The sequence below is a fragment of the Coffea eugenioides genome, chromosome 8 (assembly GCF_003713205.1).
Source record: "Coffea eugenioides isolate CCC68of chromosome 8, Ceug_1.0, whole genome shotgun sequence".
NCBI lineage: Eukaryota > Viridiplantae > Streptophyta > Magnoliopsida > Gentianales > Rubiaceae > Coffea > Coffea eugenioides.
Genome location: NC_040042.1, coordinates 3,771,545 through 3,788,202, shown reverse-complemented (window position 1 = coordinate 3,788,202; position 16,658 = coordinate 3,771,545). Strand labels below are relative to the sequence as shown.

The 16,658-nt window shown below is 36.1% G+C and overlaps 3 protein-coding genes across 3 annotated transcripts; 2 read left to right on the top strand and 1 right to left on the bottom strand.

The window, feature by feature from the left end:
• The first annotated feature begins 1,059 nt into the window (after window positions 1-1,059).
• Window positions 1,060-10,259, top strand: LOC113779808 (AP-2 complex subunit mu). The gene is made up of 13 exons (XM_027325534.1): window positions 1,060-1,393; window positions 2,975-3,152; window positions 4,550-4,640; window positions 5,028-5,122; window positions 5,246-5,335; window positions 5,420-5,468; window positions 5,548-5,686; window positions 6,435-6,551; window positions 7,481-7,571; window positions 7,650-7,792; window positions 8,504-8,618; window positions 9,536-9,580; window positions 9,657-10,259. Exons 1-13 carry the CDS (start codon window positions 1,311-1,313, stop codon window positions 9,735-9,737), a joined length of 1,317 nt encoding a protein of 438 aa, XP_027181335.1. The 5' UTR covers window positions 1,060-1,310; the 3' UTR covers window positions 9,738-10,259.
• A 1,327-nt stretch (window positions 10,260-11,586) lies between these two features.
• LOC113781245 lies at window positions 11,587-14,913 on the top strand. Its single transcript, XM_027327149.1, has 2 exons — window positions 11,587-12,017; window positions 14,453-14,913. The coding sequence occupies exons 1-2, from the start codon at window positions 11,802-11,804 to the stop codon at window positions 14,687-14,689; spliced, it is 453 nt and encodes a 150-aa protein (XP_027182950.1). The 5' UTR covers window positions 11,587-11,801; the 3' UTR covers window positions 14,690-14,913.
• Window positions 14,914-15,016: 103 nt separating this feature from the next.
• Window positions 15,017-15,721, bottom strand: LOC113781247 (late embryogenesis abundant protein 18-like). Its single transcript, XM_027327150.1, has 2 exons — window positions 15,606-15,721; window positions 15,017-15,480 (listed from the first exon to the last, which is right to left on the bottom strand). The coding sequence occupies exons 1-2, from the start codon at window positions 15,690-15,692 to the stop codon at window positions 15,190-15,192; spliced, it is 378 nt and encodes a 125-aa protein (XP_027182951.1). The 5' UTR covers window positions 15,693-15,721; the 3' UTR covers window positions 15,017-15,189.
• Between the last annotated feature and the right edge of the window lie 937 nt (window positions 15,722-16,658).

Genomic DNA, 16,658 nt, shown 5'->3' with positions numbered 1-16,658 from the left:
TATATGATATAATAATACCTCTAAGCTCTAACTACTACTTATATTATATAATAATAGTGAGTCTAATTAAGTTTGTTGTATGGAAACAAAAATTTGCATCTAATTTAGCAAAATTATGTTATACACTTACAAGTTTACCGAATTCGGTGAATTCAGTAGTTTACCAAATTCCGAAATGAAATCAAAATCAAAATTTGTGAATTCGAAATTGAAATCGGTCGAAACTTCCAATATCCAAAGATTCCGAAACTTCCAATTTTCAAAGATTCCAAATCCAGAGTTTTGATTTACTGAAATTGAATTCGATGCACACTCCTAAGCATTTTTGTCCCAATTCCTCCTCGGATGCATTTAATTGTAGTGATTTTTGTACACGAATTTGAAAAATTTGGGCAGATCTCCTTTTTTTGGGTAAACCCCAAGTTTACAATTGGGGTTTTTCATCAATTTACTTCTTTTTATTACAACCCCAACACCAAAAATCCCCAAAATACCCCTTCTTGGTTGCTCGATTAGGAGTCCGATTGAATTTATGCGGTGGCGCCACCATTGAGATCTTGATTGGAACTGTAGTATAAGTTTAGAGATCAAATTGACTAAAATAATAATAAGGGATGAAATCAACGAAAAAAAAAATTTAAAGATAAGGGTGTATTTGATAAAATTAAAGTTTGAAAACTAAAATATGAAATCTGAATCCATTAAATTATTAAATATTAAATCTAATATATTTGAGTGTATATCACATTCAGTGATAAGTAAATAACTACTTAATTAATTCAGATATTCAATTTTTAGTTATCAAATTCGTTTGAACATGTTAAGATATAAATCCATTAAATTGAAGTGGCGAATGAGGTTATCAAACAAGGCCTAAATTGGCCATTTTTCCAAAAAAAAACTATACAACTTTGGGTATAATTATTTTGTAGTCTACACCAAAAAAAAAAAAAGGAAAAAAATTGAAGAGAAGTCATGTGAAATGCACGTGGAATAAACACACTGTGGAAGGGAAATGCTTTTTTTTTGGTAAAAGGAAGGGAAAAGTATGATGATATTGACCAGGAGAAACGTTTCTTCTATGCTATCGTAATTTTCCTTAACAGCTCCGCAGACAAATTCAGATCTTACTACTTGAACCATTTCAGCATCAACATTTTCTCCATTTACATTTTCATTCATCTAAAATTGATGCAATTTTTTGGTTGTTGTATGACACCTCGAGGGTCGAATTGAGTACCCTGGATCTCATTCTCATCTGATCTAGGAGTACCAGCTAATTGGGGGAAGGAAGAAATCGGAGTTGAATTATGCCGGTGGCGGCGTCGGCTATATATTTCTTAAATCTTCGCGGCGATGTCCTCATCAATCGCCTCTACCGCGATGACGTCGGGTAAAAGACCTACAATTACCTCTGATATTTCCTATTATGCGATTTAATTTGAGTGATTTGATTCTACGAAGTAGCAGTAGCTTGATGTTTACGACGTTTTTTTTCCTTTTGAGTGTCTAATTTTGCTTTAAAGTAGTGGAAATATTGTTGAATTGTTTAACTTTATCTTTTACCATCTTTCGAGTAAACGGGGGAGTATGAAGGAGAAAAATTGTAGGTATTCTGCAGAATGAGGCTTCTATAGATGCAATTTTTCTTCTTCGAGTTGGTTTTAGGATCTGATATTGCATTGTGCTGGATTCATTTCATTTGCTCTTCTTAAGCTTAAAAAAGCTCAAGTCTTGCTTCAATCCAGACGACAAAAAAATCTTGACAGTTGGCAACCAGCTAAAAATAATTACTCTGCAGTACTAGGATACGAGGCCTAGTAAAAGTTTCAGAGGTTTTGAAACTAATTAGCTTTTCAGGTGGGACATTTGGAAATTTTAGTAATAACGCATATAGTTTTGTTTTGAGTTAATGACGGCACAGTGATATAGTTAGGAGGATAATAGATTAGCTTTGAACTACTTTGCTTATTTGCCAGCGTTACATGATGCACCACATTCCACATCTAAATATGATAAGAAACATCTCTTTCCAACAATATTAGGCTGTTTTAGGAGTCTTTTGCTCCCAATTCATTTTTCTCTTAGTCTGGCTTTTCGTAATTCTACCTCATGAAGCCTTTTCTTTGTACTTGATGGTATAGTAGTATGTGTACCTTTCTTCCTACTGAAATGAAAGTTAATCACATGCAAAGCCTGTTTGACAAAATTTTTCAATTTCAAACGCTGGATAAGAGCAGATATTGTACACTTAAGAGAAAAAAGGGGCCTTATCTGACTAAAAGTAAGGGCGGCGATACTAGACTGAGTACACTAATCAATTCATCTGAAAGAGGAAGGCAAGAAAAAGCAGATTCTCACTCATTCAGCCAAGCCAGTCTGGCATCTATATCACTTCCCTAATCTTGAAGGGACATAGAATCTTTCAATTTTTCAATATCACAAGTTCTCAACTACTGTTAGAAACAACTCATATCCATTTTCATTTCAAACTCTTCCAACTTTGTCCTTTGTGCAGCAGATGTGCCCAATAATGTGTCAAGTATCTCATGTTCATAATTTCTGCAATAGTATAATATCATTATGTGTTTAATTGTTAAAGCCGACCCTTTCTTCTTGTCCCATATAGGAAATATACAATTTTTTCTTCACTAGGAATACAAGTTAATATATTATTTAACAACTTGATTAGGAAATATACAATTTTTCCCTCATTAGGAATACAAGTTAATATATTATTTAACAACTGGCTCACTTTCAAGTTGACCAATTGAAGGATTGAACTTCTAAAACCACTTTATTTTCCAGTTCCAAGCCCCTTTTGTGCAGTTCTTTTCTGGCTGGTCTGGCAGTTATTATTGTTGCTATTATTTTATGAATTTTTAGTTCTGTCTTTATCTTATTGCCAGAAGTTCTGTTATCACGTGACCTTGCAAACAAGTTTAGCTTACATGCTCTTCTTCATTCTTATCAGGGGCAATATGGTTGATGCCTTTCGAATGCATATAATGCAAACAAAAGAGCTCGGAACATGCCCAGTGCGCCAGATTGGAGGATGCTCTTTCTTTTACATGAGAATCAGTAACGTCTACATTGTGATTGTTGTGAGCAGCAATGCCAATGTTGCTTGTGCATTTAAGTTCGTTGTTGAGGTACTCAGCTGCTACCTAATTCATACACTTAAGAAGTGTGTGGAAGTTTTTTTTATTTTTATTTTTAAGTTGTGACGTAGCCTTTACAGCTGAAGTTTGTTATAATTACTAAGCTATATGTCTTGCTTGCTTGTCAAATTGGTGTTAGTAGGGTAATATGGTTTCCTTACCACTCCCTTCATTCAAATGACAACACTGCCGATGCTTGAATAGAGTTTGTGTAGGTATTGAGGTGTATATGTATAAAGCAAAATGACAAAACCTCAATAAACATGGTAAGCTTGAAAAGTGTTTAAATAGACATTTAGCTAAGGTTGTCAAGGTGTTAATGTGCTTGCTTGGGATAAATTACTAGATGTTGGGACGAGGGTACTACTATTAAGTTCTGGGGTCAATGTATAACTTATATCCTTGAGGTGGCAAAGCTTTGAGGGTGATGGCACATGGTCTGTCTTGCGAAGGCTTGTTGTGAAATTGGATGAGAACTATGAACTTGGAAGGGATCTACTTGAACAATGGATGGGGTAAAACTTAAGGAGATAAAGTTTTCGAAACTGAAAAGGTCGGAGGATTGTTGTCCAAACAGTAATGTGAATGGTGATTTAGTTTCATCCATGTAAATTGTAGCTCACTTGGAATTGTTGTACATTTTCTCACAGTAGGTAAGAGGAGGATATCATTCCAGGAATTTTTCAAGGGTTCAACTGGTCAGCACCAATTAAGTTAAAATAGTGTAGCATAATGCAAGATAAGTATGATTTCTTGGGAAAGCTTATAATTTAATTACTAACGAGAAAAGTTGCAATATAAGGGGTAAAATGGACATTGAGAAACAGAAGACATACGATATATAATTTATGACATAACTTTGACTCTGGATAGTAACCCTTTTCCTGTTTTGTGGAAACTCCAGAAATTCTTGGAATTATGATACTACCATTACTTTATATAATTTAGAATATAAAACATGAGCATATCGGAGTGATTTTCCTACACTGGATACTACTACATTTCGGTTGCCCACGTTTTATATGGTTTAAACTAATGAAGTAATGCTTTATGTTTGAAGTAAAACGTCCAATATTCTCGAAATTTATCTTTGCTTAATTTCTTTATGGCTGCATCAGCCCCATGTGTTGTCTCTGCTTTATCACCTATAGTTAGTTTGATATTCTTTGATAACTGCCTTCATCTCTGGTTCAGTTCAGTTCTTTCATGTTGGTAGTTTAAAAAAAGTATGTATTCATCTATTGATTTATTTGTACAACAGAACCCATGCCTTTTGTGCAGTCTGCATTTCATATTGGCTTGACAAGTAAAATTTGTTATATTTTTAAGAGCAGCTAATTTCTTTAACTGATCTAACCCGGTTACCAACTTTTATTTTTTTCCCACAGGCAGTAAATTTATTCAAATCCTATTTTGGCGGGGCTTTTGATGAAGATGCTATTCGGAATAATTTTGTTTTAATCTATGAGCTGTTGGATGGTACACTCCTCACCTTCCAAGAATACCTTGGACATCTTTGATCAGTACCTTTTAGATATTCACTTGTAAATCTGTATTTCCTCTATCATTGATCTGTATATTGTTGTTATCAGTGTGCCAAACAATCTGCTTGTTAAGACTCAGGATGAGTACCAAAAGCTTGTTTATAGTGCCTTACCTTGTGTTAATCTTTTGCGGATTTCTTCTGTCAATTTGTATATCTTGTGGGGTGTGAATTGCATTCTTTTGTGTGGATGAGATTACTTATTTGCATGGTTAGAGCTGCATTGTTGACATGTATCTATTTGTAGATTTTTGTATGCATTTCATTCAGAATTCTAGTATCTTCATACAGGCTGTTGAATTGATGTTATGATTTCAATGCAGAGATAATGGACTTTGGTTATCCACAAAATCTTTCACCGGAAATCTTGAAGCTTTATATCACACAAGAAGGTGTACGCTCACCATTTTCATCTAAGGTTAGATGTTTGCTTGTTCTTTGGAAATATTTGGGAATGTTCATGGTGTACTGGTTTTGAAGAGTCCCTGTGTACGAGTATTATATGAATACTGATCTAATCTCTATTTGAATTCCATAACAGGCTGCAGAAAGACCGGTGCCTAATGCAACTTTACAAGTTACTGGTGCTGTTGGCTGGCGTAGAGAGGGTCTTGTATACAAGAAGAATGAGGTATTTCTTTTTCCTTTTTCTTTGATACTTTGTTCGTTGAACTTAATTGGGGTTGATATTAATTATACTGTTTTTGGTTAATAGGTGTTTCTAGATATTGTGGAAAGCGTCAATCTTCTTATGTCTTCAAAAGGTAAGATCAATTTAGCCTAAAGGATGTATTGCTCTATATTCATGTATGCTGCTTTCTTATATCAGCTTGACACTTATAGGTAGTGTTTTGCGGTGTGATGTAACTGGGAAAATTCTCATGAAGTGCTTCCTTTCTGGAATGCCTGATTTAAAGTTGGGTTTGAATGATAAGATTGGCCTGGAGAAAGAGTCACAGATAAAATCACGTCCTACGAAGAGGTAATTTGTGATTTTTCACCCTTGGCTTTTGTGGCAACATGAATAAAAAGAATAGAACTCTTTGGTAATTTAGAAAGTTCTTTTGTTCCGATGGAGCGTATTGCAGCCTGAGGTTGGTAGGGACTCATGTTTGGTTTCTGAACCTTTCCATAGTTTTTGGTCACTTTGGAGAGGAAGGAAAGACGGCGTCAAGTGGAGCTTTTAAGAAAATAGCACAACTGAGAACCGGAGTACCCATTAATTTCGGGTTTATTGATGTTCTTTGAGTGAATGCCTATGAATTGCTGAATATTTTTGATCAAGCAAATAGATTTTTGCATTCACAGTTTTTCGTTGTGGTCTGGGTGGCAACCATTTGGTGCCTTTAGTACTGCTTATATGTTATTTAAAAAAATGGGTTGTACTTTAAAGTACAAAAAGTTAGAATGTTGGCTTTTTCCTCTTTGTATTTCTTTGCCATTTTGGATATAGTGGTTAGATGTAACCTTTCCTTGCTGTAAAAGGGTGAAGGACCTTATTGTTTGCTCCTCTTTGGGCTGTTTTATTGTTTTAAAGTCTGAGGACAGCTTTTTCTACACATGTAATGTTCACAAATTGGTACTTTATATTCTGCCATGGATACTTTTTCTTATTTTTTCCTCAGACTCTGACAGATTTGCTGCTTACAAGCTAATTTGGTTAGCACATGCTTGATCAGGTTTCCTCTTTCTACTATGTCTTTTGCCTGAGTGGTATGTAATTTTTGCAGTGGCAAAACTATTGAGCTTGATGACGTTACCTTCCATCAATGTGTAAATTTGACGAGATTCAACTCAGAGAAAACGGTCAGCTTTGTTCCTCCTGATGGTGAATTTGAATTGATGAAGTAAGCTTGTAGTCCCTCAGCAAACTGTGCTAGGTTTCCCGTTTCTCTTTTTTTTTCCCCCTTGGATGATTGTCACAAGATTTTTTTTCACATGCTTTTACTTTCTGATGCTGGGCTCTGATAGTGGCTGTAAGCAGTAATGTAACATCCAAAATAACTGAGTCTGTTATCCTTTTTACATTTATGTGTGTTCATCTTCGCATTAAAAAACAACATACTGCAATTGCTACAGATCAAACTGTAGGCTTCTTGATGGCTTTTTTTTGAGTCTATTGCTTGCCAAGTGCATACAGAGAATACATGAACATTAGATGCAGAATACATTTGGTTGCAAATATTTTATAATACCTAAGCCTATCGAAAAATTGCTGGGTTGTACTTTTCCTTCTGAGCAAAATGCCTCTCCTTGGAGGATCTTTTATTTTAGAATGCTGTAATTTTACAGTCTGGTTTCTGCTTTTCACACTCTGGGGAGTTGTACTATTTAGGTATCAATTGATACCAAGATTTGATGACAAATAAAAATTTCTCCTCATTCGAGTATGTAGGAAAGTTGGTCAAATTTTCTAGTGTATTCAAATTGAATTCTTGGATGACAGTTTTTTTAAAGATTTATTTTTCGTTTTTCCTTTTCTCAAGTTTTTTTGGGGGTGCATGTGGTGGGATAGTTGAGTGGGTGGGGTTATTCTGAATAGTTTCTTACCTCGTTTTGACATCAGCCAAAGGATGTTGTAGTCATGAGCATCTGATATAAGTTAGCAGTTTGTGTATTCTGTTTCTGACAACGTACTTAATTTTATACGAATCCATTTTATGTAATCTTCATTTCTCTAATTATGAGGCTTGTTGGTTTAGTTTATTTTGTTTTTCCACGTACATGGCTCTGTTTAGTTCATTCTTGATTAGACACGCATGTACTTTGATTTCAGGTACCGTATCACTGAGGGTGTGAATCTCCCTTTCCGGGTATTGCCAACTATCAAGGAACTTGGCCGTACACGCATGGAAGTGAATGTTAAGGTTTGTCATCTTATTTTTTGTATATATATGCAATCTACTTGCTGTTATCATTTGCTCAGTTTGTATATTTGCATACAGGTTAAGAGTGTTTTTGGTGCAAAAATGTTTGCACTTGGCGTTGTCGTCAAGATTCCAGTACCAAAACAAACAGCAAAAACGAGCTTCCAAGTTACATCCGGTCGAGCGAAATACAATGCATCTATTGACTGTTTGGTCTGGAAGTGAGTATTTGATGCAATATTCTGTCTTGCATCTGTATGTAATTACTCTAACTATAATGGAGCTATCCTTCTCAATAAATGTATACCACAATTCTGTCTGATCAAGACAAGCATATGCAAAGGAGTGCTACTGTAGAATAACATCCTCTTGCAAGTACCTTTTATATTGCTTATATAGGTTGCTGAAATTGTTCTTCATGTACATTCATTGGTTGGCTTTTTTTCTTCTCCAGATTTTGCACATCATTTCTGTTGGGCTTGAATTTGATTCTCCTTGGTGCCTAGAATACATTTTATTGGAGTGCTGCTGTTTAGTATTTAAAGCAGATGCTACAGTAACATTTTAAGACACGTCAGCTTATAAAATTAAGATAATATTTTTTTGTGATAATTGTAAAGCTCATCGTACAAGTGTATTTATATTCTGTGGAGAGCTTAACTTCTTTGAGAGATTAAAAACACCGTTGATACCTGGTAGCTATATGGCAGGAGACTGTCGGGATGTAGTAGACTCAAGATTTTTGTCTATTGGTCATGGTACATAATGTTCGTTAGTTTGTTGAAGACAGCCTATGATTTTTAGTTGCATACCTTTTAGACCACATTTTTATGCTAAACTACTATTTATCCTGTTCTAGGTATTCCTTAATCCTCAATGGTGGCTGTTGGTCTACAGTAACATCAGTTTCCTTTTCTTTTTGTATCTTGCAGGATTAGAAAATTTCCTGGACAAACTGAGCCAACACTAAGTGCCGAAGTGGAGTTGATTTCCACAATGGCAGAAAAGAAGTCTTGGACTAGGCCACCAATTCAGATGGAGTTTCAGGTATCTTACCAATTTCTATGTTTACAAGCCTTTTCTTCAATTGTCTATCATGTTATGTTCCCAGTGTCACAACTTTATGATTAAGATAACAGGTCCACAAAAGGTTTTCTTTCATCAGCTAGGCTGGGAAGAGTAGGGATTGCAAAACGAACTTTTCTTCCTTTTCTGAGGCATGATATAATTTTTCTCCAAGTTCAAATGCTAGGTGTCATGAATGTAGGAAAATTACTTAACAAAAGTTTAGATGGGTAGTTTTCGGGTCCCAGATCACAGTACTAGGTGCTGAGCAATGCAAAATTAGCATCTCTTTAATTGTGGGCAACTAAATGTTAGACTTCATCCCTTGCGATTAATATCAGTCTCAATTTAGTTCCTTTTGTTTCAGTTACAATACATTTGGTTGAATTTCATCCTACTTTTGGCTTTCATGTTTCAGTATTGGGACATTTGTTTACTTATTCTTCTAAAATTGTGCTTTTTGAGGATGATTAACAATGCACTAAAGTGAAAAAAGAAGCAAATATGTCAAAGTTAAATCTCATGGACCTGAAATGAGACTGGTACAAAAGAGAAGGATGAAATGTATTCAAACTGTAAGAGACTGAAGTGGAATTAGTCCAAAATTTAGGGGATTAAAACTGCAATGTGCCCTTTATTTGTTGTTCCTGGTATCTTCTGTTCTCACTCATGTTACATTGATGAATTGTTCACAGCAAAGTAAAGAACATGGGAGATGATATAAACAGCTTAGTCTCACTTTGGTACTTGGTATAATTAAACTAAACGTGTACATTAATTTCGAGTATTTAGGGCCCTGTTTCTCCTCTTAATTGAGCGCTGATTTTGTTTTGAGAAAGATTGATTGACTACAAGCAAATGTAAAACAAAGATTGATATGGACCTATTTTGTTTTGCAGGTTCCTATGTTTACAGCATCTGGATTGCGTGTGCGTTTTCTGAAGGTATTTTCATTGGCTGGTGGCTGAGTGGTTTCTTTATAATAGAAATGGCTCTTTAACTACTACTGCATTTCTGCAGGTATGGGAGAAGAGTGGGTACAATACAGTTGAGTGGGTCCGTTATATTACAAAGGCTGGTTCATATGAGATTAGATGTTAGGAACCATAGGACCTGTGGGTGCTGGTGTGGAATGTTTTCTACAGGCTTGTTCTACCGTGGGGAAAATTATTCAGACAAGCATGGCTTTCAGAATTGGAAGATTTGCAAAAGATGCTACTGATGGATCCGTTCTCCCCACACGATTCAGTCTCATGTTTGTGTCGTGCATAATTTGAGAGATACTTTTCGCGTAAAGAGAGAGAGAGAGAGAGATGGAAGAGTTTTGACTCTGAAGCAGCATGTAATTTGTAAGTCATTTATATACATAGATCAGATGCCATTTTTCCTGACACAATGATTATTAGTTCTGCATGTGTTATCAATTTATTGTTCAAAATGAGTTCATTGAATCTGATAAATGACCCAAGTTCTCGGGGATGTTCCTCCAATGCTGCTACGTTGAACTAGCTGTGTGTTTGTGATGGAGCTCGTCAAGGTTACGCTTGTTTGGAAAATAGTGCTCAGTCAAATTCTTGTTTGCGAGTATGAATGCATGTAAATGTACGTGTCAGGTCTTGATAATTTCCCTTTTCTCGTCGGGATGTGCAATTTTAGAAATCGTCCCTTCACAAGCAGGTTTGCAGAATGCCCGCGTAGAGCGGACCAGGAATTTATGACTTCTTGCTTACCATTTCTCTTACATTTACTATCTAATTCAATTCTTCCTCAAGCAAAAGGAACTTAATTACTCTTTGTTCACTAATTTCCCTTTATCGATTCTTCAAATATAATATTTTACAAGTGCGCAAATGTTACTTCTGAATCTTATCAGAATCTTTGCCACCAAATAAATAGGCTGTAGCAATAGATAAAACTCTGAATAGCGTATGGTCAACAAGAATCAAAATTCTCACCTTTCAGGGCCGGGTCTGGGCCGGAATTCATTATTCCGGACCCGGACCTGAATGCCGGATGGATCGACCCGTTTACCCGACGGGTCTTTTATTCTATGTTCCGGATCCGGATCCGGGTCTACCCGAACAAATTTACCAAAATGAGAAAAAAATATATTTGTAAACTATTTCTAACTAATGCAAAGAAAAAACCAAATAAGAAAAGAAATCTATTTATTATGGTAGCGGTTTGCACGTTAATTCATTGAAATGCTCACACTTTGATTAATGAGTAGCAAAATTGTTCAAGACTCAAACCTCATGGGCCTTAACAGATTCTGATTTTTGAAGAGGTTGATCTTTGACAAACCCAAATCAGAAACAAATGTTGAAATAAAACAGATACCTCGTAGGGGTGTCTTATGACTTCTGATTTTGGATTTTTCTTTTCTAGCTTTCAAAAGAAACAAAAGCTGAAATAAAAAAAAAAAAGTAGTTGAGAAGATCACATAATTCATTTTGGAAAATTAAATCCAAGAAGTTGATCTTTGAGTAACCAAAATTAGAATCCAAAAAAAAATGTAGGTATCTTATGTCTACTAATTTGAATTTTTTGTTAGCTTCCAAACCAGACAAAAAAACAGCTAAGATCATCACATGACTCGGTAAAATCAAATCCGAAAAGAACCAATTCCAAATAAATTCATATAAATTGCAAGGAGTCACGCATTTTTTTTAGTGTAGGTGAAAATATTCGAATTTGATACCTCTCACTTATACTTCCCAAAAATTATGTATTTTCACATAATTAAGTCAAAATTCTACCAAATTTTATATTAAAATAAGGAAATCCAATCCCAATTGAGATTTGCAAATCCATTTGGACATAAAAAAATTGAAAAATGCAATTCCGAATGCATATAGACTGTAGACATAAATAAACACAAAAAAAAACCAACAAAAAAAAAAAAAAAGAGAGTACTTTATTCTATCCAATCGGCCAAGTCTCTCTTATTTCTCTCCCTGTCTAAAGTCTTTCCTCGTCCTTGTAGCTCTCGACATCGTCGTCATTCCTAGGAAAATATTCCCGAACTGCCCTTCTTGCTTTCACCAAAATTCCACTTCGCTCCTTCGCCGCCGGCGCACCCGTATTCTCTCTCCATCCGTCTAACCCATTCGTATAGGAACTCTTATCTTCCCGCATGATAAAATTATACACAAGCAAGGGCCGATGGGTTTATTCAGAAGACTAGCTGGGTTTTTAGGGATCGCCAAAGATGAAGCAGAAGAATTGAAAGAAGAGGACGAGAACGACGCCGTCTCCACTTCCGCAGCCGCTCAGCATCCCCAGCGTAAAGGCTTCAGTGTCCCCGTCCAAGTCCCCGTCGATAGACCTCTAACGGGTCCTGTTCTCGTCCCCTGCTCCTCCGGCAATGGCGGCGTTCAGGTTAAAATCTCTCTCCAAATTTTACTTTTATTCCAATTTTGATTGAAATTATTGACGGGTTGTGTTGTAATATGTGAAATTAGCGATACTGAGCGTTTAAAGTTGCAAAATTTAGTTGAACTAGCATGGATTTAATACTTGAATCATGAGTTTATTGCTGTTGATCATGGTTTTGAACGATTTTAGTCTGTGTTGTAGTGAGCAGTGCTCAGATAAAAGTATGCGATTATTGTGGAATAATTGTGATTGATTTACATGTTTTAGTGAAAGGATGGTCACCGTATTGATTTTGGGGTAATGATAAGTGCGGAGTAGTAAGCAGATATCTTGTTCTGATTGAGGCAAGTAGTTTAATATAAAGGTTGTGACTTGTGAGCTATAGGGAAGTGGGCAGCAGTTGAATCCGTAGCTGTTAGCTTATGTAGATGGAAATTGACGATGAGTATATGTTAGCTTATGTAGCTTATGTTAGCTTATGTAGATGGAAATCTCGAGAGGAGTGTATCACGATGAGCAGAACTCATATTTTGTCAACTAGATCATTTTCTGTTAGCTTATCTCCTATTTAAGGACCGTGGCAAGCTTGAACTCTCCGATGTTACTCAGCTGGTGTCAGGTTGCATAGTTGTAATTGTAAGCCTAGGTACATCGATAAAGTGGTAATGCATCGTGCTTTTGGGAATACGAGTTTACATGCCAATTGTTAGAAGTAAAGAAAGAACAAATGGTTCATCACAAGGGAGAAAAGTTTTGATTTTTCACGCTGCGCTAGATATTTCTGGAGCTCAATTTTAAAAAATCAGTGTAAAGAAGCATTTTTTTTTTAAATGTTTATGTCATTAATGGAAGGAATATTTTTTTATGATGCTGGCATGCTGATGAACAAGCTAAGACACTTCTTTTTAAGCATGTTAATTGTAGCTTAGCATGCCACTGATATTGCACGATCCTGGCGTAATGCAAACTGAGGGGTATACTCGACTTATGTCAGCCAGAAACATAGGTTGTTCATGTGCAATTACTAGATCTAGGAAATTCATTCTTCTATAATTCAGAGAAGTCTTCCTCTGTCTTAATTCTTCATCATCTGTATTTCCATAATTTGTAACAGTGTCGTCAACTTGTAAGAATTCCTTTATGTTGCCTTTAAATTTGCTTTTGCTTGTTTTCTTTTTTCCTCCCCAGTCTTCTACTCGCTTCCTAAGTGAAATCCAATGTTTTTAAGGAAAATTTTTTGGTTGCATCTGATGTGATTGTGTGCAGTTGACCATATTTCCTTTTTCATTGTACAGTAAGAGAAAATGAGCCTCTTTTCAAATTTAGATATATTTGAGTGATAATTATAATTAATTTAGAACCTTGTAATCTGGTAATTGTGGCCGTCAAAATTTGGCATACACGGGCAAACTCAATAACAAATGGGACCAAAGTACCTTAACGGGAGAAAGGTTGGATTATTGATGATTAAACAGCAAGAGTTCATGACATATAGCTTGCTTAGCCCCTGACATTTCTCCCTTCCTGTATGTGTTAAAAATCCTTTTTGCACTTGTTAAGCTTGTGACATTGTTTAATTTGGTCTTCTGGGTCCTGTTATGGCTAACGCAATCCATATCACAAACATGTAATCAGTTCCTGTTGTCCGAGAATGCTGTCTGGTTTTTATATTGTCTGTGATGCTTGCTAAATCCCTATGTTTGCCTTTTACAGGTTCTCTATTCTATGCTTTGATTTCCACTGCTGTCTGTTTGTCAGTCTCTGGCAACGGTCGGGTAAACCTTAATGGTTATGTAGACTTCTGAACTTTTTGTCGTTGAACACTCAAGAAAAAACTTAATTATGAAGTTGCCACTTTGGCTAGTTTATCTTGATAAGAATCTGATTAGGTTAGTTTGTAGCCATTGTCAAATGTATACTGGATCATGTTTCAACTGGGCATCATGGTATTCTGTCTTTGTCTTGTGTCCTCATTAATCCTCTATACAGTTCGTATCAATCAGAGTCCATGTTGAGCTAGCATGAATATAAGCTGAATCCTATGCTAATTTTGTTGTAGCATTGAGTTGACATGGGGCAGTTTGCAAGCTATCTCATTTGAAATTTTAAAGTTGGTTTAATGCATCAAGGATAGTTTGCTGTATTGAGAGGTAGTAATAAATATCATGGCCGGCTTAGCAGTTTCAAGAGGCTACTCATGCTTTAATAATGGCTATTTGACCAGCTGCCTGCAAACTTTGCCCCTTTTTTGCCCTTATTGGCAGCTTAGGGAAGATCTATGGGGGCATAGTAGTTTTGGTCTTTTGGACCATTTGCTTAGCCGAGACATTTAGTCTCTGTGTATTCTGCTTCACTCGTGCAAATTCTGAAGTTTAGCTAAGTATTCTTTCATGATAAACAAAAGTCTGTATTAAACGATCCTTGTTTTGACGTTTCAGGGATTTAGATGGTATGCCAAGCGTCTTAGGATGGATGAAGATGGTGATGTTGCAGATGAGTTCCTTGATGAGATTCCCCCAGAGAAATATGCAATAGATAAAGAGCATCACAAGTCATTGCCGAGGTTTCAAGCAAAATACAGCACCAGGCCGGTGAAGCTGAGCAACCAAGCAAGATGTCTCAACGGTACAATTCAATTTGGTGTGGAATACCAAGGTAGGCTGGAGTGGGTGTAAGTGATCTTCTTTGAGAAAACAATGGGTGGTTCCTCTGCCGGGATTTACTAGATCACAAATTGGTCATTGGTTAGTCCCTCTAGCGTGTGTTTACTGGACTCCTAGAACATGAACTTTCGTGTTCTTTTTCTTGTTATTATTAACGAAGTGTAAAATTAACTTGAGGAACTCGAAATTGGTGCTTTTTGAATGTTAATGTATACAATCATTCTGTCATTCATGAACTCTCTCTCACAAATTATATATGTTCAAGACGGTGCTTTATTCTGTGGTTTTGCCTAGAATATGAAAGAGAGATTTGTCAGAATTGTGTAATAACACTGTATCAATGAGTAATCCCCATCAGATTCCAATTATTCTGGAAGTACACTAGACCGGTGCTTCTTGCTTGTTGATTTCTAAATTGTACAAGGAAACTTGCCTACTCCAATCCGGAATTTAAACGAACATAAACTTGCAGTCAATTACAAGCACCTATACATACACTGACTGTGGAAACGCTAGACGTGTTTGGTATGATGGTGGCCGGGAGGATGGCTCCCCGGAGGGTAAGCAGCAGTTGGAACCACAGTTGTTGGGTTGGCTGCAGTCCCAACAGGGGCATGATGCCCTTGACCTCCTCCAACCACTGGGTCGTGGTGACCATAAACAGGGTGAGAATGCTTTAGCTTTTCTGCTGCGTTCTCTGCTTTGGTTTCGTGCAGCTTCATCTTTGCTTCAGCTTCCTTAACTTTCCTTCCCTCCTTGGCTATCACCTTTTCTTCCTCTGTCCTTGCTGCAGCTTTCTCTGCCTGAAAAATCCAACCAGAATTTTGATATGTTACCACTTGATTCCTAAAACAAAAGTGATACTGTCCAGTCTTTGATTTAATCAAATAAATGCTGGGATATTAAGAACATAAGAAAACCTAAGCACCTTCTCTTCACCTTTGGCTATCATGATCTCAACCTTCTCTTGGGCTGCACCTGCTGCATTGCTAACCTTCTCTTTGACTGAATGCATTTTTTCTTTCCCTCTTTCGCCGTCACTATGTGTCTTTGTGTATTTTTTCTTGGATAAGTGAACGAGTAATGTTGTTATAGATGCTTCATCCTATAGAAGGGGTGACCGTTTGCATGGCTTTAATGGCGGTTGGACTACCATGGGATGACACGTCTGCTGCATCGCGTCTTCCATGCAGCTGGAGCTTTTCTGGGTCGTTGGCCTATCAAACATGTGTACTTGAAATCTAATTCCGTTTCCTTACTTCTTAAATTCCACCTTTCTCTATTAGAAGGGAAAAAATGTGCGAGAAACTTTAGGCTGCTAGGCTAATCATCAAGTTTGATATAAAGGAAAATCTACTGGTTTAGAATTAGAAAACTGGGCATTAATGAAAGGGAGATCAAATTGGATTAATAGGATCCAGACGCCACAATTGACTATATGAGGTTATGAGGAGAATAAAAACCTTTTTTTTTATTAATCTTCTAACATTGTTAGTTCATTAGCGTACCACTTAATACATGTAGAATTTCGTTTTAACAAAAAATATTAGTCCATTTATCAACTATTGGATGTAAAAGGTATTTTCATCTCATACTGGAACAAGAACATAATTTGGATTGTGATTTTTCACAAAAAAAATTTTACATTTTTCGTGAACACTTTTTTCAATCACTTTTTTATCTCATATGCATCAAATTATTGCAGTATATTTTGCTACAAAAAAAGTCCTAAAAAATAACAATCCAAAGGGGGCCATGCATTTTACTTAGATTAACATCAAATTGTGACTACCAAGAAATATTATGATTTTTTGTTCTTAGGCCCTTTAGCTAGAAGAAAAGGGTGTGATAAAATTATGGAATTTTCTAACTATCAGTGCACACTGCACACTTGTTACGACCTAAGTAACCACGTATATTAACAATTAATTATCTTACCGTACATTTACAAGCTTTTCTTATTTAATTTTACATTTCTAAA